The sequence below is a fragment of the Carassius auratus genome, chromosome 30 (assembly GCF_003368295.1).
Source record: "Carassius auratus strain Wakin chromosome 30, ASM336829v1, whole genome shotgun sequence".
NCBI lineage: Eukaryota > Metazoa > Chordata > Actinopteri > Cypriniformes > Cyprinidae > Carassius > Carassius auratus.
The window spans coordinates 27,235,920-27,261,091 of record NC_039272.1 but is presented as its reverse complement, the minus strand read 5'-3'; the positions used below and the strand labels follow the sequence as shown (position 1 = coordinate 27,261,091).

The window sequence follows — 25,172 nt, the reverse complement described above, 5'->3', positions numbered from 1 at the left end:
TGATAGGACTGTAATTGGAGAAGATGTGCCTCAGGCAACAGATGCAGCGGCGCCATCACAGTGGAGAAGCGCTCACACAGTCAAACTAGGTCCTTTAGGAACTTTTATTTCTATTTTATTTTTACAATAATTTGACAGTCCAAGCCACCTTCTAATGAGAACTTTTCAATGAAGAGCTTTTAGACCAATATTTCTGCATGAAGCAGAGAGCATAACCATCTGAAGATGTTTCCCACAGCACTTTTTCCATATGCTTTTTTACTTGGGATTGCGCTACAATTTGTCCAGACAAAAATCTACACAAACCGCTGGGCAATTAAAATAACTGGAGGTCCTGATGCTGCTGATCTTATTGCAGGAAAGTACGGATTTGTGAACATGGGCCAGGTAAGTCCCTTAACAGAAATGTTTTGCCATTTAAGTATGTTTCGTTAGGTAACATCTGATAAAATATGTCTAACTTTTTTACAATATAAACTGGATATTATCTAAATTTTTAAACTTTGAATTTATTATTTAAAATGTGTGTTTTCCTTATTGAAATACTTACTACAGTATGTACTGTACCTCAAAGGCACATCTCCTGTTTTTTTTTTTTGTTTGTTTTTTTTGTATGATCCCAAAATTGGAACTGGCAACTATTGATTATGATACAGTGATGGTCACAGTTGGTAATGCCATGGTACTTTGAAAAGCATTACATTTTCAAATCATTTTCAAACCCCTTTAATGAACAGGTTCAAAATGCGGCTGCCGATTCCTGACGGTAGTTTGAAAGTGTGAGGAAATCACTCCTGTCCTGCAGCCGTTGCCTTGGTTACCTGTGCGCTTCAGGATTAATTTTAAAGTGCTCTTATTAGTTTTTAAGTCTTTAAATAGTTTAGCACCTTCTTACCTCTCAGACCTGTTGATAGTCCACCAACCTGCAAGAGCTCTCAGGTTTGCCAACTTAAGGCTCTTAGTGGTTCCTAGATCCAGACTCAAGTCTAGGGGTGAGAGAGAATTCGCCGTAGTTGCTTCGAGACTTTGGAATAGTCTTCCTACAGAAATCAGAACTGCCCCTGTTTAAGAACATTTTAATTTGACCTGGCTTATTATTCATGATTTGCATTGCTCTGCCCTGTGTCTTGCCATTTTATTTATTAACCTTGTCTTTGTTTTTAATTTTGTTTGTGGCTGGTTAATATGTATGCCACACTGGTCAACAGTAGTTTTGTTTAGTTGTGCTTAATAAATAAACTGAAAATTGAAATTTTATTCTATTCAAGCTTGACTTATTGTCATTGAAAGTGGGAAATGATGTTTCACCAGGTCCAATTACTGCTAGGATAAAACTTAAGACCAACTCATTCTTATGAGTAAATTACATTCTTTGTAAAAAAATAAACCCAAAGACTGTTCCTAGAATTCTTTCAAATTAGTCTTTCATTCTTACCGAGCCCATGTCTCTGGGTCACTGGCTCTTGTATAATAAATGTGTTTAACCATGCAAGACGAGCTCCTAACCTCCATGGCATCTTATACCCTACTTCAGTTAGTTAACCAACAGGCACACTTTCTTTTGTCTCCTAGAAGAGAAAATAAGTAAGGAAATTACAGTACAAATACATTTTTAAGTTATTTTAATATAATTGAATATTTGAGGTTTACAACAAATAAAATAGGAACAAAGGTGTGTGGATATACAGTAAGAATGCAATCGAAGTAATCTAAATTATGAAACTACACATTATACAGTACATCTGACCCAAAGTGTAAAACTGTCAATATACACACTACAGTTCAAATGTTTGGACTCAGTAAGACTTTTATTTAATTATTTATTTTTTACATTATTTACATTTCTTATTTTTTCTAATTCAGAAATGGCACATTAACTTGATCAGTGATAGTTAATACAATTTTAAAAAGTATGTATAATGGTTTCTACAAAAAATATTAAGCATTGAATATATTAAGAAAATGCACCAAAATAAGCATATTAGAATAATTTTGTAATGATTTAGTGACATTTGAGATAGTCAAATCAGCTTTGCCATTGACAGAAATTACATTTATCAAATTTATATAATGGCATATACATGCATTGCCTTGTGAAAGTATTCATACTCCTTTATTTTTTCATGTTTTATTATGTTGCTGCTTTATGTTAACCTGCTTTAAATTATTTTTCATTCCCCATCAGTCTATGCTCCATACACAACAAAGGCAAAGAAAAAAAAAAAAATAATAATAATGTTTTTAACATCTTTGGAAACTTGTTAAAAATAAAAACTTTCTGGAAAAGTTTAAAGTAGCTCAGGAGCATTCATATTGCTTGTAGATGTTACTACACTATATTTATAAATATATAGAGTTCTGAAAATGTTGTCAGTAGAGCAGGAAATATTCACGTGGTATAAGCCAGTTTGAATTTGATTAGGCAGTTTATTTTGCTTTGTCTAATTGCACACGTTATCTTTGCTACCATGTAAGATGCTGACTTCCTCTACAGTGGGGCTGTTAAGTTCCGGTTAAATCTGGTATGGCTTCGGCCAACATCATAATGTCAAGGCAGAGGGTGTCAAAGAGTAATCAGCAGCCAAAGTTTAAGCTCAGCTGAATCGTGCAGTGCTAGCTCAGGTTGCCTCTGATGGTAAGTCTAGCAGCGGTGTAGGATAACCCTTTTGTTGTTTCAAAGGCATACGTCAGGGATGAATACATAATTTATATCTCTGTCAGTCACAATTCAGCAGTGGCTGTATATATAAAACCATCTTCTTCCCCTCGTTCCGCTGCAGATTGGTGGGCTAGTGGACCATTACCAGTTCCATCAAAGTGGAATCATCAAACGGTCCACAATTAAAAGCAGAGGAAAGCACATTCTCATCACCACAGAGAACAAGGTACAAGGATCATATACCATCAGTCACTGAGACACCACTGAATAGTTAATAAGTTAGACTACACCACCCAAAAACACCACACACACTTACCAAAACAGATTAAGATGGTACAGCAAAAACCACACAGATGATTCCTTAAACTTGACATTGACAATTGCTCTTAATGAATATTTCATTTAATTCATTGTTGTTTGTGAAGCATGATATGTTGTCAGCAGCACATCACAAATATGTTCTAATGCTAAAGGTGAAGTGGATCCAGCAACAGATGGTTCAGAAGAGAGTTAAAAGAACCAACACAATGGACCAAACCCTCGTCACCAGCTTCAATGACCCTAAATGGGACAGCATGTGGTACATTGTTAGTATGCAACACATTACAATCAGAAATTTGATATTCTGTTAAAAGACATTCTTAAGTTGAACAAATTGTTTCCACAAAATGTTTTATATCATATTGAAATATCCCTTGCAAATACCTTTTATTACCTTTACTAAAATGTACTAAAATGTGATATATCTTCCTTCTCTTTCATAGCACTGCGATCACAACTGCTTGACCGACATGAACATCCAGGCCGCCTGGCGCAGGGGCTACACTGGGAAAGGGGTTGTTGTTTCCATTCTGGATGATGGTATAGAAAGACAGCATCCAGATCTAAAACAGAACTATGTAAGTTCATGAAAAAAAGAGAGAGATTTGCATAAAGAAATCGGAAAATAATGGAAATAAATTGAGCTGTGTATATTATTTGCATTTAAAAACTAAAGTGAAGGGTGGCTGATTTAATCTGATATACTGTATGTTTATAATATTGTATAAATTATTATATGCACTAAAACATAAAAAGATTATCCATTGATGAACCTGGTGGTTTATTTTCTAGTAATCAGCCAAGTTAAAATTATTACCTGTCAATGATCTCAGTGATCTATGTGAATAATCAGCCAGGCCCCCATATTGGTCCGTCAGTTTTTTATTTTATAGATTTAACTTCACTTCACTTCAATTCACTTTTAAAATTGTGAGTAGGATATGAAAAATATGAAGGACTATTAAAATATTGTCTATAACAGACATTATTAAAGGGATAGTTCCCCCCCAAAAAAATGCTTAATCTCACTTTGTTCCACACCTGTATGATTGTTGTTCAGCTTTTGAGCACAAAAGAAAATATTCTGAAGGATGCTGGTAACCAAACAGTTAATGGTAGCCATTGACTCCCATGGGAGGGGGGGGGGGGGGTCTATGGCTACTGACAATGGAACTGCTTGGTTCTTCAATGAGAATCAACATTATTCAAAATATGTTCTTTTGTGTTCATCAGAGGCAAGAAACTCTTACAGGTTTTGAGCAAGTGGAGAGTGGAAATGATGACAGAATGTTCGTTCTGTGGGCAAAATGTCCCTTTAATGTGTCATTCTATCTTTCTAAGGATGCACGAGCCAGCTATGATGTTAATGACAATGATCCCGATCCAACACCACGTTATGATGCAACCAATGAAAATAAGTCAGTTAATTTCCCTCTCACTCACTCTCCACATATTTGGATTTTAAAATGCATAATATAATAACAGTAAGTGCTCCAGACAAATATGAGGGTTTTCTTTTCTTTGTGATTTCACAAAAGACATGGGACCAGATGTGCTGGTGTGGTAGCTGCCTCTGCAAACAATTCCCTCTGCATTGTCGGAATTGCCTACAATGCGAAAATTGGTGGTAAGTTACAAGAAGTGTTTGTTTATGTTTGCATACGTGATATGCCTCTTTGGCTATGTTTGGTAAACTGCCTGTTGTTGTGCTTCATGCAACAATAAACTGTTACTATAAGTAGTGCAGTATGTAATATTATTGATATCTATAAAGCTGTGTTTCCCAATTTCCCTTCCCTGCACATGTAGGTGTGCGCATGCTTGACGGCGATATGACTGATATGGTGGAAGCCCAATCCCTCAGTCTGAAACAGCAGTATATTGACATCTACAGCTCTAGCTGGGGTCCAGATGATGATGGCAGAACAGTAGATGGCCCCGGCCCTCTTGCAAGGCTAGCTCTGGAAAATGGCATCCGCAAAGTTAGTGTGTGTTTGTGTGTCTTTGTGCATTATAGGGCAGTCTGAGTCAAGACCAGACTTTACAAGACCCAAAGGCCAATACTAGACTCCAGTTGACCAGCTTTGGAAAGTAATAAAGTATCATTACTTTGCTATTGCACTTAAACCTAGATGTAACTTTGACCCATTTGAGTTTTACTTCTGATATGGCTTTAAATTATTTGCAGAGGCACATTGTTTTGGTAATTGCATAAGTTGTGCTTCTGCTCTGCTGTTTTATGTGGATGGATCTGTTGAGTACTGGAGTACAGTTTGTTCCCTCATTTTAGACCATTTATAAAATTTCATCCATCATTTTAGTTAATTCATTGCCATCACAATCTAATCAAATTAACACAAGGGTGCAATGTTCTTAAATATGTGTTTAATTACATATTTACATTTACTGAATACACAAAAAATTAAACAAAAGTGTAATTTAATGATGCACATTTCTATATTGGTTTAGCAGAAAATTATAATTTTTTTTAGTTTTTTCTTTTTATAATGAAAGTAAGCATTATGTTAAGTAATTTATAACAAGCATAAAATACATTTAACAGGCCTAGTGGTTAGAGAGTTTGACTCCTAACCTAAGATTGTGGGTTCGAGTCTCGGGGCAGGCAATACCATGACTGAGTTGCCCTTGAGCAAGGCACCCGACCCCCAACAGCCGCAGCATAAATGGCTTCCCACTGCTCCGGGTGTGTGTTCACGGTTTATGTGTTCAGTGCTGTGTGTGTGCACTTTGGATGGGTTAAACGCAGAGCATGAATTCTAAGAATGGGTCACCATAGTTGGCTGTATGTCACTTTCACTTTTTTTTACTAACAAAATGTTTTGTTTGTTGTTAAACTTTTACTTTCAGGTCTTTGAACATTATATCTCTTTTGTACAGTATTGTCTCTTTTGTTTATGGTGAAATTAAGTTGTACAGTAAAAGCCAAAAAAAATTACCTGCATTTAGTAACATATTTGCTTATGTCTAAAGAAAATATATTATGTATGGTATATGGTCTTTATGATTAATACTATTTTTAGTTTATATAAATGTTTTTGTTTTTGGCAACAATTAAATATCTTTTGCTATTATACGAAAAATACTATAATTATAATTTGAAAAAAACTAATACATTTGAATGTCTAAGGCCACCTGACATGCAACATCTCCTGTTAATATTTTACTTCACATCCTTCAGATTTTTTTTTAATTTTTTATAATGAGCAATTCCTTTAGATGTTACAAGTAAAATTACTGCTATAAATAACGTAACTAAAAGGTAATCATCCACACATTCTTCTTTGCTTCTCAGGGTAGAAAGGGCCTTGGTTCCATCTTTGTGTGGGCATCAGGAAATGGTGGGCAGAATAAAGACCACTGTTCATGTGATGGTTACACCAACAGCATTTACACCATCTCAGTAGGCAGCACCACTCAGAGCGGCCGAAAGCCGTGGTACCTGGAGGAGTGCTCCTCTACTCTGGCCACAACTTATAGCAGTGGAGACAGTCACAGCTTAGGCGTTGTGAGTCACTCAGTGTGTGTTTATTTGATTCTTTGTAAGAAATTGTTGTTTTTTCCTCACCAGCTCCATACATTCGTGTGCTTTCAGGTGACAACAGATTTAAGACAGCGTTGCACTGATGAGCACTCCGGCACTTCAGCATCAGCCCCCATGGCTGCAGGAATCATCGCCCTCACACTGGAGGCAAAGTAAGCGATTATGGTTTATTTGTGCTCTTTCTGTTAGATGTGATCATCTATCCGTTAGATCTGGTCAGTGCTTTGTGGTCAAATCACATCTGATGATCTGTGAGCCTGAAGATCTGCCAACTGGCAAGAGTAAAAGACTTATCTTGGATCACTGAATTCTGTCATCTTTGCTCATGGGATCTAAGTTTCACATACAGTACAGGTCTTATTGAGCAAATCATGCTGTAGGATAAAATATTTCCTTCCATCCCTGTTGAGCATTTGATGAATAACCTCATGTCTTTGTTTTTTCATGCTCAGTCCAGCTTTGACCTGGAGAGATGTTCAGCACATTGTGGTGAAAACTTCACGCCGTGGTCACCTGAGTGCGTCAGACTGGCAGAGCAATGGAGCTGGTTATGATGGTAAAATGAGCCTCGAAATGTCACTTATGATATATTATTCAGCATGTCTTTATTTTAGATTAAAAACTAATCTTTGTCAAAAAAAAAACCACAAAAAAAAACACTTGAAAGCAGAATCCTTCCAGAAAAAAATCTTATTATACAATTTAGTATCACATCATCATCAAGATTATACATCTGATCTAATTTATAGATATTTTCTACTGTACTACTTTTAAAACATATTAACCATAATTCTTCTAATACATTTATAGTGAAATCAATAGTAATATATACATACACACACACACACACAGGTGCATCTTAATAAATTAGAATGTTGTGGAAAAGTTCATTTATTTCAGTAATTCAACTCAAATTCTGAAACTGGTGTATTAAATAATTTCAGTGCACACAGACTAAAGTAGTTTAAGTCTTTGGTTCTTTTAATTGTGATGATTTTGGCTCACATTTAACAAAAACCCACCAATCTCAACAAATTAGACCAATTAAAAAAAAAAAAAACATTTTTAGTGAATTGTTGGCCTTTATATACTGTACATGTACTCAATACTTGGTAGGGGCTCCTTTTGCTTTAATTACTGTCTCAACTCGGCGTGGCAAGGAGGTGATCAGTTTGTGGTAATGTTGAGGTGGTATGGAAGCCCAGGTTTATTTGACAGTGGTCTTCAGCTCATCTGCATTTTTTGGTCTCTTGTTTCTCATTTTCCTCTTTACAATACCCTATAGATTCTCTATGGGGTTCAGGTGAGTTTGCTGGCCAGTCAAAGACACCATCACTATGGTCATTTAACCAGGTTTTGGTGCTTTTGGCAGTGTGGGCAGGTGCCAAATCCTACTGGATAATGAAATCAGCATCTTCAGAAAGCTGGTCAGCAGAATGAAGCATGAAGTTCTCCAAAATTTCTTGGTAAACGGTTGCAGTGACTTTGGTTTTCAAAAACACAGAGGACCAACACCAGCAGATGACCCAAATCAACACAGACTGTGAAAACTTAACACTGGACTTCAAGCAAATTGGGCTTTGAGCTTCTCCACCCTTCCTCCAGACTCTAGGAACTTGGTTTCCAAATGAAATACCTCTGACCTCTGGGCAACAGTCCAGTTCTTCTTCTCATTAGCCCAGGTAAGATGCCTCTGACATTGTCTGTGATTCAGGAGTGGCTTAACAAGAGGAATACGACAACTGTAACCAAATTCCACGACAAGTCTGTATGCCTTGACCCCAGCCTCAGTCCATTCTTTGCAAAGTTCACTGAAATTCTTGAATCAATATCTTCCACACTTTTTCCTTCCACTCAACTTTCTGTTAACATGCTTGGATACAGCACTCTGTGAACAACCAGCTTCTTTGGCAATGAATGTTTGTGGCTTACCCTCCTTGTGAAGGGTATCAATGATTGCCTTCTCGACAACTGTCAGATCAGTAGACTTCTCCATGATTGTGTAGTCTAGTGAACCAAACTGAGAGACCATTTTGAAGGCTCAGGAAACCTTTGCAGGTGTTTTGAGTTGATTAGCTGATTGGCATGTCACCATATTGTAATTTGTTGAGATAGTGATTTGGTGGGTTTTTGTTAAATGTGAGCCAAAAATGATCCCAATTAAAAGAACGAAAGACCTGAACTACTTCAGTCTGTGTGCACTAAATTTATTTAATAGACAAGTTTCACAATTTGAGTTGAATTACTGAAATAAATGAACTTTTCCATGACATTCTAATTTATTGAGATGCACCTGTATATATATAAACACAAATTTATTAAATATAATTTTAGGACAGAATGGTGTGGTTACAGCATACCTTAAGTAGTACATACTGTACATTTATGCAATCAGTAATCATTGAATATTGCATGTAAAGTAAAGCTTTATCTCACAAGCAGTATGTAATAAACTGTTTGATTGCTTGCTGTTGTTCAGTAAGTCACCTTTATGGGTTTGGTCTGATGGATGCTGAAGCCATGGTGAAGGAAGCAGAGACCTGGAAGCAGGTGCCTCCTCAACATGTGTGTGAGGAAAACATAGTCCAGACTGCAAGGTAAATGTTTGCTTAAAAACTTTATGCTCTTTAGCACTTGGTACCATGGTTTAGTCACATATACTATGGTATTTAATTACCATATTCTTATAGCACGGTATTGACATGGTCCTCCAAAATATGTCAAAGAATTTCATAGTAATACCATGGTATTTTTTATCTCAGGTTCATCAGTACAGAGAGGGTGCTGAGATCAGTGTTTAAGTCCTCTGGCTGCTCTTCTCAGCATCTGCAGCGGGTGGTTTATCTGGAGCATGTGGTTGTACGTGTCACAATCACACATCATCATCGTGGAGACCTGTCAGTCACACTGACATCACCCTCTGGAACCAGATCTCAGCTTCTCACAAACAGGTACAAATATACTGAGCTAGTTCTGATATGCTGGAATTAAAATAATAACTATTTATTGAAATACAGTACATTATTCACCCTTCAAAGCCTTCTATGTCATATTTGATGACATTTCTGAGGCCTCTAAATTATTATTTGTTTAGCAGGTAAAAGGCCTTTTTAGTAGAATTAATTGTTTTATATATTTTATATATATGTAATATGTAATATGGTAATATTTCAAGAAGAATACTTACTGGACTGAAGCAAACTAGGTTTACTTGATTGTAATTTTTTAAGAGAAATTTTGTTTTAAATGAGACTCAAACATGATAGATCAGGCTCTCTTAGATATCTCAATCATAAAATCTAAACATAATAAAAACTACAGAGCTTGTGAACATAAAACTAAGCATTACAATCTCATCTTACTAAGACATACATTATTATATGGGGTGACATGTGACAACTAATATTTACAGTATACAAATTTAATCTGTTATCCTTTTGTAAAGGTTTCATCGATTGATATTTCAAGTTATCAGAATTTCATCTTACTTGGCCATATAAATATCAGATAACATCACCAAATGCACATTTTTTCCCACTGATTCTTTGGGATAAACTGGCATCAATAATTCTGGTGCTATTTCCTTTCAGACCAAATGACCACTCCAATGAGGGTTTCCTTAAGTGGGAATTCATGACCACTCACTGCTGGGGTGAAAGACCAGCAGGAGACTGGATCCTGGACATCAGGGACTCGCCATCTACACAAAGAAACAGCCGAAAACAAGGTACCCACACTCTAAACAAAAATTATGCTACATAGGATTTAAAGTGGTTTATTGGCTTGTATATAATCAAAGGGGAACCACTTTAAGTGTTACAGTATATTGCACCTATCGTTAAAGGCGCTATACGGGAACTTTGTCAAATGGTGCTATTTAGAACCAGAAGAGGAACCCCACTCTCCTTGGTTGATTTTATACATGTTTCTCCACTCTTATATGTTTGCTATGAAAGGGAATTTATTACAATGGAAAAAAACTATTTTAAATCACTTTTATGCTTTTCTAAGGGTCTTGTGTAGGGGCCCTGGAATTCCTTATAGGGGGTCTTGGGGGCAAGAAGGTTGAGAACGTTATCATCAGAAAAAAACATTCTAGGTGCTTAATGGGTTTGTTTTGTATGGCAGTGGTGCTATATAGCACTTCAACCACCCCAAAGAACAACTTTTATTCATTTTTTTTATTTTTTTTTTTTTTTTTTGGTGCTTGCACCACCTAGTACTAACTTTATAGTTCTATGATACTGTATACTGTATATGACTACCATATCCATGTAATACAGAGGTGTCAAACTCAATTCCTGGAGGGCCAGAGCCCTGCATAGTTTAGATTGAACTGTAATTAAACACACCTGATCCAACTAATCAAGCCATTCAGGCTTATTTGTAAAAAATGCAAGGTATGTGTTTTGAAGCAGGGTTGGAACAAAATACTCTGAACAAAAGGGCTCCGGCCCTCCAGGAATTGAGTTTGACACCCCTGATGTAATACCATTTAATTGGTACTCCAACTTCAAGATATAAGTTGATTTAAATGTAACATCCATGGTATATGTACAAAAGGTCAAATACACCTGCAATAGAATATACAGTAAAATGCTTTTCCTTCTTTGTTGTTTACATTAGGGAAACTGGTAGAATGGTCTCTGGTGCTTTATGGAACATCCACACATCCGTACAGTCGTCACGAGCAGCCCCGCTCTGTCCAGCTGCTGCCTGAAGATGACACCACAGAGGAGTACAATGGTGATTTACCTTTATAAGCCAAACAAATGTACATCATTTCATTTAAATAAAAAATAAATTATTATAATGTTCAGTGTATATTTAATGTATGGTATGCAAAGGCCATTCAAGCCCTATTTCAAAGACTTTTTACTAACTGGGTCACAGTTATAGTGTGCTTGTGCTATTTTCCTTTCAAAGAAATGCCAGTTGGTTAGATATTTTATTTTCTAATGCAATGTCATTTAGCCTATATATTTTTAAGTGGGCTATAATTTCCCATCTTTGATTATCATTATCAAAGCGTGCAAATGAATAATACAAATATGCTAGTGTACTGGGCACTTCTTAGTGCTATTTTAAATATATAATTCTTTTATGTATTGGGAAACATTTTCATTTTCCCTCTCCTCGATAAAAGGCTCTTGTGACCCAGAATGTAGTGAGGATGGTTGTGAAGGACCTGGACCCCATCAATGTGTCTCCTGCTTGCACTTTTTCCTAAAGTTCAAAAATAACACAAGGTGAGAAGATTTTACTTCTGTACTTTCTTCTCCCTCTCTCACTGTCTCCTCTTTCCTCTTTCTGATAATACTACACAATTTTTCAGGACCTGTGTGTCTGACTGTCCGAGTGGGTACTGGGGGGATAAGAAGAGGTGTAAAAAGTGTTACTCCTCCTGCAAGTCATGTTTGGGCAGCCGCAGTGATCAGTGCACAGCCTGTAAATCTGGATATCATTTGAATGAGGAAAAGAACAACTGTGTGACCAACTGTGAGGATGGCTACTATCTTAACCATGGTAAGTGTGATGCCACCAAAACAAGCCAGTTACTCAAAGGAAATACTTCTAAAAAATAAAGGTTCTTTATTGACATCTGTGGTTCCATGAGAAACCTTATATCCATGAATCCTTTCCACTGAACAAAATGTTCTTTTTTTAGTTTATAGCCAATAGATTTGAAACCCCAGCCACAACATCGCAATTGGTCCAAAGCACATAGATGTATTTTAAACTTAACTTTCAGTGTTGATAGGCCTTTGAGTAATTTTGTGTTATTAATGTCTTTGCCATGCAGAGGAAAACGTGTGTAGGAAGTGTGGTATTGAGAACTGTATGAAATGTACATCAGCCTCCATTTGCACAGAGTGCTCTGATGGCACAAGGTAAGAGTTTAATCAAATACTTGAATTTCATGACAAAATGTAGCCAAGTCATTTCATTGTAATGCAAGATGACTGTCTCTTTCAGTCTGGTGGGGAACAGATGTCAGAAGAGTTGTGAGGTGGGCCGTTACTACAGTGAGCCGGAGGACTCATGTGAGCCCTGCCACCCAGCCTGTGCTACATGTGCTGGTACAATCCACAAAAATCCACTACACTGTCAATGACATCAACATGCCTGGGTCCAACTCTAGAACAGTGGTTCTCAACCTTTTTGGCTCTAAGGCCCCGCAACATTCTCCACAACAATATTCAAAGGCTTCACAGACTTGGTTTTGTTTTCCACACTTATTTTAATATATTATTAAAATCTACTTCTAGGTCATTTATTTACATTCCAAGATTCCAGAAGTTTTAGAAGTTTTTATGTTCTTTAGGGTTCTTTAGGTTAACTAATTCATTAACATGTCTTTTCCAGTTGTTTGTGATTTAATGGATAAGGAAATATATTTTTGTTTAAAGATTTTATTTACTTAAAAGACTTTTCCAAGTCTACAAATCATACTTTTTAAATTGGTCTGCCACTTCCTCATATAATATATCTAGGTATATAATATATATTATATATATACTATTATTATTATTATTATTATTATTGTTTTTTGAAAGCACAGCCACCAAAAAAGAAGACTTTAGCACTTTGTTTGCTTTGAGATCATTCTGAGGTTAAATACTGCTTTAAAATCATAAGATATAATTTAATATCTATGACACTATTTTTTTAAATCAAATCATTGAATTGCTACACTGGCTTAACAATGCCTTTGAAAAAAAATAAAGAATAATAATAGTAAATTAATGCATACAAATAAACTAAATACAAATAATCAAATGTGTCCTCTTCTGTGTCATGTTTTACAGTCAGTGTAGTTTTGTAAGGAAATCAGTCAAATCTGTACGCATGTGAAAATATTCAGATGTAACTCTCTTTGTAATCTTTAACATTTTCATAACTGTAATTTAATTACAGATTATTATTTTTTTTGTAATTAAATTACGTATTTACATTAGGCTATATCTATAGTTACTCACCAAAACTGTGTTCCAACTACAGACTTTCTTTTATTTGTTTCTAATTATTTAGTTTACATATCACACTGGACTATCAAACAAATAACCCTAGTGTATAATATACATATGATATAAATAAGATTTGGTTGAGAATTGTGATCAAATTCCGGTACAGGATCTTGTGACTGTGAGATTTTGTGTCTTCAGCTGAGTTTGCATTTGTGTAGATGCGATAGGATCTTGTCTTTTCTACAGCTGCAGGTCTAGAGTCATGTAATCGCTGTGCTGAAGGATACTTGATGGAGAACTGGAGATGTGTGTCCTCCTGCAGTCAAGGTTTCTACGCTGTACATCTGAACTCTGACAGCACAGACACTCAGAGCATCTGTAAAAGGTGTGTGTTCTACAACCTCTCATCCTTTCAGCATTTATCAGAATTTCCTTTACCTGTATTTTGGTTCTTAAGTGTGTGTATATATGTGCAGGTGTGATGCGAGCTGTCTGGCTTGTGTCGGGCCAGGTAAAAAAAACTGCAGTGAGTGTGTAGATGGACACACACTTCTGGATGGTGTGTGTGTTCTCAGCCACAACTGTGTTGATGGTAAGATCAGTTTTTTCCAACCAGAATATTGAAACAAAGTAGAGTTTATTTTTTAGACTTTATTTTAAGGTGTCCTTGTTATGTAATTATACAGTACATTTAAGTACTGAGTAATATTAAATAACTACATGTACTTACTATAAGGTTGGGGTTAGGATTAGGGTTTGGTTTAGGGTTACTTGCATGTAATTATGCATAATTCATTGTTATTATTATAGTAATTACATGTAATGTGTAACAAGGACACTTTAAATGAAGTGTTTCCCATTTTATAATGATTTATGTTTGTGTTTAAAGGAGAATATCAGGATGAGAGTGGAGAGTGTCAGCCATGTGATGAATCCTGTCATAAATGTAAAGGTCCAACGAGCGTGGACTGTCTCAGCTGCTCCAACACAAAGTAAGAAACTATTTCAACAATGACTGGTTATATTACGCAACATTTTTTTAAAATAATTTTTGGTAATCTCTCTCTCTCTCTCTCTCTCTCTCTCTCTCTCTCTCTCTCTCTCCTTCTCTCTCTCTCTCTCTCTCTCTCTCTCTCTCTATATATATATATATATATATATAGACTACTTTCAAAAACAGTAAAGATTATTAATTACTGTAATTATATTTTTGTTTAATTATTTCATTGCATTTTATTATATAGTTATTTGCCACTTATATGCATTTCCTCTGTCCTGTAGTTGGCTGGATGAAGGCCGGTGTGTGGTCAGCTGCTCAGATGGGAAGTACCCATCCAGTGGACAGTGTCACCTCTGTGATCACACTTGTGCTCAGTGCGTGGATGCTGGCCCTGCTAACTGTACCAGCTGTGATACAGGTCAGGTCTCTTAGTCCAAATGGCTGCTGTCCGAGTAACTCAACTAAATTAGCATGTGCCACAATCCTGTTAATCTAATTTATAAGAGTTTGATCCAGTGTCCAGAATGAAAACCAAATGCAAGCACCAAATGTTAATAAAATGGGCTTCTTAATACAATAGTCTTACATTTGCTGTTTAATGGCAATCAAATGAAACCGTAAAGTTTGTAGTTTATTTAAAAATTACAATCCAATCCAATGGTACTACCTCACATTTAATAGCGAAAGCAAATATGACCTTAGCTTGTATTTTATTTTACCTTTTGCTTTTTTGAATTTCCACAATTTCATTCCTGGCTTCAAGTCACCAAAAGGAAAATACGAGTAGCAACATCACAATGGTCTCACAATCCAACAGTATGTGTCCCTGTGTGTATGTTATGGTCATTTTGTGTGTATCATGTGTTTTGTTTGTGTGTGGTGTAGACAAGTTTGGGGTGGACCGGTACCTCTACCGTGGCGAGTGTTTGGAAGTGTGTCCTCAGGCTCATTTCCACACAGTGCTGAAAGCATGTGAGCCATGTTCTTCACACTGCAAACTCTGTTCTTCAGCCACACACTGCATCAGCTGTGAGGACTCCTTCTACATCAACGACGGAGTCTGTAACAAACTGGAGTGTGGTGAAGGTCTGACTTTACCTTCCTGTGCAGTTCAAGTGTCACTTGTTTTGTTCCTTACATTTAGCACAGTGTCTGTTATTAATGATGCTGGGCTTTGGGATTATTTTGCACTTCCAGGACAAACATCAATGTATATAACTGATTTGTGTGTTTATGTGTGTGTGTGTGTGTGTTAGGGGAGGTGGAAGACCCAGAATATGATGACTGCATGTCATGTGAAGAGGGATGTAATAAGTGTGTTCTTTGTAAGTTCAACATTCTATCTGTTCTGTTCTGTTCAGTTTAAGGTACATGCATTGGGTTAGTTTTGTATTAGAGCACATGGCTGATGTTTGTGTTTGTTTGCCTTGTGCTCTTCAGATTTCCATCTAAATTTCTTTAGTAAATCTAAATAAGACGTTTTAGAATATCGCTAATGGATGTGACAATATTTTGACTTCACATTCCACCATGAACTGTATTGAGTTAACCAGACAGGTATTTCTACATAATTTATAGTTCTTTAACTTTGCAGATAATCCCAAACACTGCCTGTCCTGCATTGGTGGATATTACAAGTAAGGAACATTTCAAATGATGTAACAGAACTATCTGCTGGAAAGACAGAATGAACATTTCAGAAAGTTAATTTACAGATGTTCGCCATTCTGAGAAGTGACCGAAATGCTCTTTCTGCATAGGTTAGAAGAGGGGTGCTATAAGCACTGTCCTGCTAAGACATACACAGTGGAGGAGACCATGAGCTGTGTCTCCTGTGAGCATGACTGTGTCAGCTGTGATGAAGATGAGTGCTACTGGTGTGAATCTGACCTCTTCCTGTCAGGTTGGACATTACCATCTAGATTTATGCATTCTGTAGATGCTTTTATACAAATGACTTGCATAGCGTTCATGATAGGCTATATATTTTTTTTATCAGTTCATGCATTCCAGAGGAAATCCATGGCCTTGTCATTGCTAGTGCCATGCTCCACTGTAATCGTTTTCAACCTTTTTCTAAAACAACTGGACAAGATTCTTCATGTGTTTATTATACTGTACCCTGCAGATGGGAAGTGTGTGCGGGAATGTCCTGGTGGCTTCTATGGTGATGAAGATTCTCAGGAGTGTGAGGAATGTCACTCAGACTGCAGGACATGCAGTGGGCCGGAGGACAGCGACTGTGACAGCTGCAGCGATGGATTTACGCTTGATAATGAGGCATGTGTGCCTGAACAGGATGTCTGCCCTGCCCAGACATACCTCACTGGTAAGAGCAACAGTTCAGAGAGGAAAAATGTATTATTTAGAGATTGCTTGTTTGTAGCATGTTAACTTTATCTTACATCATAGTCCAGATTTAAGTGGTCTTGGAAGAATTAGATTTGATCCTCATATTAATATGACCTCATATTTTTCTAAACTGCTGGTTCTATGAAGGATCACAGTCATATTGATATTTTCCTTTTTAGATTTAATGTTTGATTGCAGACTTATATTTGAGCACAGGATGATGATACAAAGAGCAACTTTTTTAGCAATGTTGTCATCAGTGGATGACCAGGTGAAACACAGGGCACAAGACCAATCTAAAAAACTGTATCCAGATATAAATTTGTTACCTATTCTCAATTGAAAAGTGCCTAAGCAACATTGTTTAAAAAAGTAGCTCTGCAAAATTGCTGAAACAGTTGCTGTGTATCAACAACCTTAGACATTGAAACTGCATTGCAGAGGACTTCAAAACTGCTCTTAGAGAGCCACTCTCCTTGGCAAGTTTATTTCCAACCTGCTTTAATACACCTGCCTGTGGAAAAAGTGATGCTGAAGACCTTAATTAGTTAGTTAAAGTGTGTTTGATTAGATTTGGAGCTAAACCCTGCAGTGCATTGCCTCTCCAGGAAGAAGAGTTCACAGATTACCAAAGGCTTTTCTCAGGAGAAATTTGGAGAGAATTTGCAGTCATTTGCATGAATTCATTCATTTTAGGATCCTGCTGACATCAAAACAGAGTTTTTAACCACAATGCTTCAGAATTAAATTCCACTGTTATATAATGGGCTTTTTCAAGTGCTTAGGTTTGAAAAAGCCTACTGATGACTTAGCAGGAAATATTTTTAATATCATATAAGAATGTTTTAGTTTGGCAACCTTTATCAGTTATAATTAACTTATTAGGACTATAAAGTAAAAACACTGAATAAAAAATGACTGCAATAAATCCTGAGCTGTTATTTATTTATCTGTTTATTCATATATTAATTGACTGTCATTTTTCTTTAGACCATTGGAGTCTGTTGGTTCATTCATTAACAAGAAAAAGTTATTTTATTGTAGGTTCTTTAATCAATACGTTGCAATTTGGTATATTTTAAACATATTAAATATAAATGTTTTATCAAATAAAGCAAAGAACTTTACATGCATTAGTATGTTAGTCAGCACATCAATAACATAGAGATATAAAATGTACTTTAATATTTGTAATTTTTTATTATTACAAAGTACACGAAGTTTACTTAAGTGTGTTAAGAAACATAGTCATGAAAGTTGTGCTCCTGCTCTCATCTCTCAGATGATGGGGAATGTGAGGACTGTCACTCGTCGTGTGAATCCTGCTGGGGGAAAACGAAGAATCAATGCAACACCTGTGTAAAAGGTAATACAACTCAAAGAAGAATATGATGGATGGAAAAATCTTTGGTTGGTGGTATAAAGGGTTAGTTGAATGGATAATTATACAACACTCTGTCTTCTAGGTCGATATCTGAATGCAGATCAGATGTGTGTGGTACGATGCCCGACGGGCAGCTTTGGCAGTAAGGAGAGTGGGCACTGTGAGACTTGCCCTCAAGGTTGTGCCCAGTGCCAGGATGAGCAGCTCTGCACACGCTGCCAGGCAGCACGTAAAAACCCTCTTTATTTGCAGGCCGGCCAATGTGTGCGCACGTGCACAAGGTAAGCCATTTACAGACATTGATGTAGAGGAATGAAAATCTAATGATATACTGTTCTCCCTCAGGTTAACTTTTTCAGGTTTCTTGCACACATTTAGTTTAGCCTCGCATGAACTCAACTTAAGCCAAATCATTTACATACAGTGTAATTTAATTTTTAGTAATTTTAGTAATTGTAACAGAGGCCAGCGAGTAGGTGCTGTGCAGGTAAACCTAGTGACAGACATTAGTGGCTGCAGTCATTTAGCCGCTCCCATGTCCGACCCGGGTTCAAGGCCCACTCGTAGCGAGTGTGAGGTGTAGCGCTGAGGACAGAGGAAAGAGGGGTTACATTGGTGCCGAGACCCGGATTGGAGTGAGGTTTAGGGGGGTGAGTGTAACAGAGGCCAGCGAGTAGGTGCTGTGCAGGTAAACCTGACTCCCTGATTTCAAGATATGCACTATCGACAGATGTTAGTGGCTGCAGTCATTTAGCCTCCTGGTTAGTGTGTCCCCCTCCCATGGCGGAGACCTGGGTTCAAGTCCTGCTTGGAGCGAATGCAAAGGTGTGGCTGTGAGGACCCAGGAGAGAGAGGTTACATAAGCAAATTTGTGCAATATTGCATATTTGATACATCAGACTTTTAGGCCTAGACAAAAGCCCAAACTGAGCAAATCTTTATTTAAACCAGGGCGGCCCAAACTCAGTCAAACTCTGACACCGGCACTCCAGGACTGAGTTTGGGCATCCCTGATTTAAACAAATAAAACAGTTGTTCAAGGACTTTTACTTGCTAAAAAGCAGAAACTATAAATTTATCATTCAGATATTACATGTAGTACATACAACAGCTTTTTAACAAAGTGTTGATTTTATGTTGATGATATAGAGGATTTGGTCATTTGTGTAGCAAACGTATGTCTCAATCCCAGTATGGATTTTGTAAAATAAAATAAAATAAAATAAATAACACTGCAAGGCAACTGAAGTATATTTTGTACATTTATACTGTATTAAATAATGTGCATGTTTATCTGTGTTCAGAGGGTATCCTGTGGGTCAGGTGTGTAAGAGCTGTGCATCTGGTTGTACGTCCTGTGAGAAGAATGCGACACATTGTCTGAGCTGTGAGGAGACGCTACTGCTCCACAAACATGAGTGTGTGGACAGATGTCCGCCTGGACACTCAGTGAGGAACAGGGAGTGTGCGCAGTGTCCGGAGAGCTGTGTTATCTGCTCTGAGGACGGACTCTGTACAGGTGAGACTGAAATTCATCACAATTTTTGCATGTTTTCTGAATCAGAATCACGTTTATTGCCAAGTACTGCATGTATACATGTATGAGGAATTTGTCTCGTTAAATTGGTGCTTGACAAAGACAAAAGAAAAACAAGAATACATAATAGAACAAAGAGATAAGCAATTTAAAAATAAGACAAGTAAAAGCTATACAATAAGAGCAGAGAAAGAGAGAGAGAGAGAAAAAAATATTTTACGTTATGAAAATAACTAGTACAAAGATGTTTTTATTTATGTTGCAACCGTCTTCTACACTTTTCTACTTCTACAACAGCTGTCACTGTCAACATGTACACCTTTGTACCTTATTTGCATATTAATGCCTTAAAATTAAATTTTATCAACTATTTTTCTTAGAATGTAGTGGCTTTCTCATTCGCATTAATACCAAGTGTTTAATACTTTTTTTTTCATACATGTTGATAATTAAACTTTCTTCTAGGACAAACAGTAAAGCATGGAGGGTCATAGGTTCAATTCCCCAGAAATACCTGACTTGATAAAATGTATATTGACGTTGCTTTGGTCATTCTCCATCATTTTGTAATAAACGTGTGATGAACTCAAACATATGTGCTGGTTCAAACTATAACTAATCTTTAGAAATCAAACTAAATGAATCCATTGGAATGTCCAATAAGTAAATATATAAATGTTTATTTATTCATAAACTAAAAGAAAAATAAACAAAATACATGCTGTTACATATATTGAAGTAATTTAGAAGTTCTAACTTTGTCAATCTTAGCATTTTCACATTCAGTGTAAAATATATTACCTATTTCATTTTCTTCTGTTCATTTAACTTTAGAGTGTAAAGAAGACTTCTTTCTGCATGTGGGTCAGTGTACAGTGGTGTGTCCTGATGGGTTTTTTGAGGACACGGATCAAGGCATTTGCGAGCGTTGCCATGCCGATTGTGAGTTATGTGATGGGCCCGAACCAAACAACTGTGATTCCTGCTCCGACACTGACCGCACACTGCACAATGGAGCATGTCTAGCCCCCTGCCATGCACATACTTACAGGGAAAGCAGGTCCGAAGAATGCATGGGTGAGACTACATGAAATTCCTTACTGTGACTATTAAAGTTCACTTAGTCATGGTTTTCCACTGAATTATGTTTTATTACACCTAAAGAAAGGAATAGGACTTCCAACAAATATGTTAAAATAATAAACACAAACATAAGTTTTATTTTACATCTGTGTGCATGAAGGTTGAGATTTGTTAAATAATATACACCATTTTTCCCAGTAAATATATTTATAAAGGTGCTGTTGACATGAAATTTTCTGCAGATATCAGTAACAACCCAAGTAATCCATACATACAAATGAAAAAACTAATTATTTCAGAAGTTGTGTGTTATAAAATGCAATGACACAGGGAAAAAAGTATCGGATTAATGAATTTTTTAAAATACTTTGTACAAAAGCCTTTGTTTTTAATGACAGCTTCAAGACGCCTCCTGTATGGAGAAACTAGTGGCATGCATTGCTCAGGTGGGATTTTGGCCCATTCTTCTACAGAGTCTTCAAATCTTGAAGTTTCTGTGGGCCTCTTCTGTGAACTCTGATCACTGGTCAAGTGATTGGCTGGGCCATTCTATTAGCTTTTGCTTTTCTGAATTTTCTTTTTCTGAAACCAATTGAGAGTTTCCTTGGCTGAGTTCGGGATCATTGTCTTGCTGAAATGTCCACCCTTCTTTCATCTTCATCATTCTGGTACTGTAGGTGTTGGGACTTAATCAGCTAATATTATTTCCACTGACAAGAGGCAGGATTGCTTTCTAATTACTGATATATTTCAACTGGTGTCTTGGCTTTCCATGCCTTTTTGCACCTTCCTTTGTTTTTTTTCCCTTGGTCATTCCATTTTATTACACATAACTTCATTTCTGAACTTATTTGTTTTGTTCTCTTTGTATGCATGGATTACTTAGGTTGTTACCGGCATCTGGTGGAAATTTAAAATCAATACCAACTTTAGAAATATATTTACTGAGAAAAATGGTGACGTGTTCAATACTCATTTTACCTGCTGTATATCACTTAACATAAAGTTGGAAGGAATATACATCCAAATTTACAAATAGTTGTGATAATACAAGAGTTGCGATAATTACATTTTACAATAATTAAAACAAAAACACAGCCGAGATTTGCTATATTTTACACTGCATCTTGGTTAAGGTTGTATGTATTTTTATGGTACTTGTTTAATCTGCTATTAATTCGTTATATATATATATATTTTTTTTTGTAATGAATTAATTATTATTTTGGTATAGGGACAAGACTACTTTTTGGTAATGACTGACATGATGCATGGTGATGCATATTAATGACAGGGTTCAAATTTTCATATCGTCACTAGATGACATAATGTTAATGAAAAGTCTTTTTTTGTTCTGCTGGTGTTCTGCAGCCTGTGACAGTTCCTGTTTAACCTGTTCTGGTCCTCACGACACATCATGCACCAGCTGTTCTGAGGGCCTGGCGATAGATGCCCACGGGCGTTGTGCTACACCCACCACATGTCCCTCACACCACTACAGCAACCAGGATGGAGAATGTCACTTGTGTCACAAGTATTGCCACGAGTGCTCTGGCCCACATCAGGACCAGTGCCTCAGCTGCAACCAGAACCACTATCTACTCAGTGAGTACAAGCCATTGAGGCATGATACGCTCTTGATTCACAAGTGGAAGATGACTTGTGTGGAAAGAAACAAAAACTAACTAATATTATAGATTTTCCAGGTCATTGTAAAGTCCTAAGCTTATTCCAGTGATAGCTTTTAAAAATGAAACTTTTACAGATGGAGCACCTTTGAGTACTTCACTATTGCACCAAAATCTTTCCATGAATTAGCAATAGTATATTGGCCATAAATATTGTAAAGTGGTCAATTCTTTTATTCAGCAGGGACACAGTATTAATAAATGATTTATACGACCATGTTTACAATGCTCTTCTGAGCTTTCTATTCATCAGATTTTCATGAAAAGAAAAGAAAAAGTATCACAGTTTACACAAAAATATATTTTTTTAAGTAGCACATCTGTTTACAGCATTTATAATAAGAAAAATTGTTGTTGAGAACCAAATCAGCATTTTGGAATAATTCCTGAAAGACTGTGTGTCAACAAAGACTGGAATACCGGTTGCTGAAAATTGCCATTAAGGGAATACATTAGATTTTAAATTTATCTAAAAAAAATAATAATAATAATAATAATAAAAAAAAAAAAAAAAAAAGGAACAGTTATTTTAAAGTGTAATAATGTTCCCCTGTATTTTTGATCAAATAAATGCAGTGAGCATAAGAAACGTTTAAATCTTACTGAAGCTTAACTTTTGAACATAAGGTAATTGTTCATCATTTATTATAACCAAAACATTGATGGAAACACATGTAATTGCATCTTGATATTAGATCATATAAATTATCAATCATTAAAAAAAAAATCAGTTTACAATTCACATGACATTTTGGCCACAATAACAAAAAGACACAAAGTATCAAAATACAGAATTGCTTTTTTAACTCCAAATATATCAACTTCAGTTGTCACTGTTTTATGATGTCCATATAATTGCATTAATGGTATGGTAATGTTATAAAACTGACATTAAATTGAACTTAGTTAATTCTCTAATGAACACCTATTTTAGCCTTATGTTTACAGTAATTCCACATGTTCAAATATACTGAGAATTCCTGAGACTCAAACAATATTTCATAGGCTTTAGTGTAAACAAAGGTTCCACTTGATCCACAGATGGCAGCTGTGTGAATCAGTGTCCAGATGAATACTTCAGAGGGGAAACACAGCGCTGTGAGCCCTGTCATCCTAACTGCCTCACCTGCATGGGGCGGCACAGCCACGAGTGCCTGAGCTGCAGAGCTCACCTCTACAGAGACGGCAAGGAATGTGTGGACACATGCCGCTCTGGGTAACTAAAAACATCTAAAGACTCATCTTTTTCGCCAGCAATTAACCAACTAATACTAGCTCTTACCTTTTCTTTTTTTGTCGTTCATATTCTTTAAAAAAACAACAACAACCTGGCTATGTGTTCTGTACTAGACTAACTGAGACTTGTCATGGCACTTGTATACTGTTGTTGTTCTCTTGTTGATCTGATTACTTATGTTGTTCTCATTTGTAAGTTGCTTTGAATAAAAGCGTCTGCTAAACGATTAAATGTAAATTGTAAATGTAACTACAACACTTTAATGCCGGCATTGCCTTATATCACCGAGGCCGATTAGTATTAGGCCAGTGACATACTGGACTGGCCTTTTTAATTTCTAATAGATATTGCATTGCATTTTCTGTTTTCAATATTTTTGATTGAATCTTTTCCAGTCACTATGCCTCAGCTGTCTCTAGGATGTGTGAGGGTTGTCATGAGAGCTGTGGAGAGTGTCTTCAGGCCAGTGCCGAAGGGTGTGTGAGCTGCAGAGAGGGCTTGCTGTTTATCAGGAAACAGGGGCGATGTGTGTCTTACTGTCCTGAAGCGTACTACCATGATGCACATCACAAAACATGTGAAGCCTGTCACCTCAGCTGCAGAACATGCACAGGTACAGTATGAAACAGAAACAGAAAACACTAAACAGGCTCTTGTGAAACAGAAGTGAGCCTAATTGTACTGAATATACACTTGAAGTGTATTTCAGATCTTAAAATAATATTTTGTACTTGCAGATAATAAAATAATAATGCTTTAATAAATTTTAGCTGTAGTGTGCTATTCGATATTTACAATATCTGTCAAGTAAATGTATTTTTGAATGCTAACTTAGAAATAACAAATATATTTAAATACATCACATCCATGAAATTACAGTTCCTCTTCGGGAACTCGAGCTGCGTCGAGCGCTTTTGGGGAACGCCTTTGGCAAGAACAACTCTGAATATCGTGTGCAATCAGTCCAATGGAAGAGCGTGGCGTCACGGGCGGGGTGACGCAGCGACCAGGAAGCTATAAAGGCACCTGCCACACAGCTGACTTCAGCTTCGCGTCTTTCAGCAAGCGCTCTGTGTGTGCATGTCTAAAGTCTGTCTTGTGAGTCTTATTTATTGTTGTCTGTCCCAATAAACAACATAATGCCTAAGAGCAAAGCAAAGACACGACAATTGGAGGGCGATTCCAGATTGCGCTATGGATTGTTTGTTCCTCCCTGCCCACGTACATCACGAGTGGGGATACAAACAGATGCGTGGTTTGCCTGGGATCGAAGCACGCTGAGTCGGCTCTCGAGGGAGCCGACTGCCGGGCCGTTGTGTACGCTTCGATCCCGGAGGGCTCTCTTCGAGGAGAGAGCGTCGGCGAGCTTTTAGTTGCACAA

At 36.7% G+C, this 25,172-nt stretch overlaps 1 protein-coding gene across 1 annotated transcript in view; it reads left to right on the top strand.

Annotated features, from left to right (window-relative positions):
• Window positions 1–25,172, top strand: part of pcsk5a (proprotein convertase subtilisin/kexin type 5a) — a 35,746-nt gene continuing 10,574 nt past the window's right edge. Inside the window, exons 1-34 of the mRNA XM_026212508.1 lie at window positions 1–387; window positions 2,781–2,885; window positions 3,133–3,246; window positions 3,424–3,558; window positions 4,322–4,398; window positions 4,519–4,607; window positions 4,790–4,962; window positions 6,294–6,506; window positions 6,594–6,694; window positions 6,995–7,098; window positions 9,022–9,139; window positions 9,305–9,493; window positions 10,133–10,269; window positions 11,169–11,288; window positions 11,689–11,791; window positions 11,878–12,068; window positions 12,346–12,433; window positions 12,519–12,622; window positions 13,757–13,895; window positions 13,987–14,102; window positions 14,400–14,502; window positions 14,792–14,928; window positions 15,396–15,596; window positions 15,767–15,835; window positions 16,105–16,147; window positions 16,271–16,413; window positions 16,639–16,839; window positions 18,145–18,228; window positions 18,329–18,527; window positions 19,551–19,765; window positions 20,618–20,860; window positions 22,238–22,471; window positions 23,596–23,770; window positions 24,187–24,404. Coding sequence (XP_026068293.1) covers window positions 226–387; window positions 2,781–2,885; window positions 3,133–3,246; window positions 3,424–3,558; window positions 4,322–4,398; window positions 4,519–4,607; window positions 4,790–4,962; window positions 6,294–6,506; window positions 6,594–6,694; window positions 6,995–7,098; window positions 9,022–9,139; window positions 9,305–9,493; window positions 10,133–10,269; window positions 11,169–11,288; window positions 11,689–11,791; window positions 11,878–12,068; window positions 12,346–12,433; window positions 12,519–12,622; window positions 13,757–13,895; window positions 13,987–14,102; window positions 14,400–14,502; window positions 14,792–14,928; window positions 15,396–15,596; window positions 15,767–15,835; window positions 16,105–16,147; window positions 16,271–16,413; window positions 16,639–16,839; window positions 18,145–18,228; window positions 18,329–18,527; window positions 19,551–19,765; window positions 20,618–20,860; window positions 22,238–22,471; window positions 23,596–23,770; window positions 24,187–24,404 — 4,843 coding nt within the window. The 5' untranslated portion in view covers window positions 1–225. The remainder of the gene's footprint in view (window positions 388–2,780; window positions 2,886–3,132; window positions 3,247–3,423; window positions 3,559–4,321; window positions 4,399–4,518; window positions 4,608–4,789; window positions 4,963–6,293; window positions 6,507–6,593; window positions 6,695–6,994; window positions 7,099–9,021; window positions 9,140–9,304; window positions 9,494–10,132; window positions 10,270–11,168; window positions 11,289–11,688; window positions 11,792–11,877; window positions 12,069–12,345; window positions 12,434–12,518; window positions 12,623–13,756; window positions 13,896–13,986; window positions 14,103–14,399; window positions 14,503–14,791; window positions 14,929–15,395; window positions 15,597–15,766; window positions 15,836–16,104; window positions 16,148–16,270; window positions 16,414–16,638; window positions 16,840–18,144; window positions 18,229–18,328; window positions 18,528–19,550; window positions 19,766–20,617; window positions 20,861–22,237; window positions 22,472–23,595; window positions 23,771–24,186; window positions 24,405–25,172) is intronic.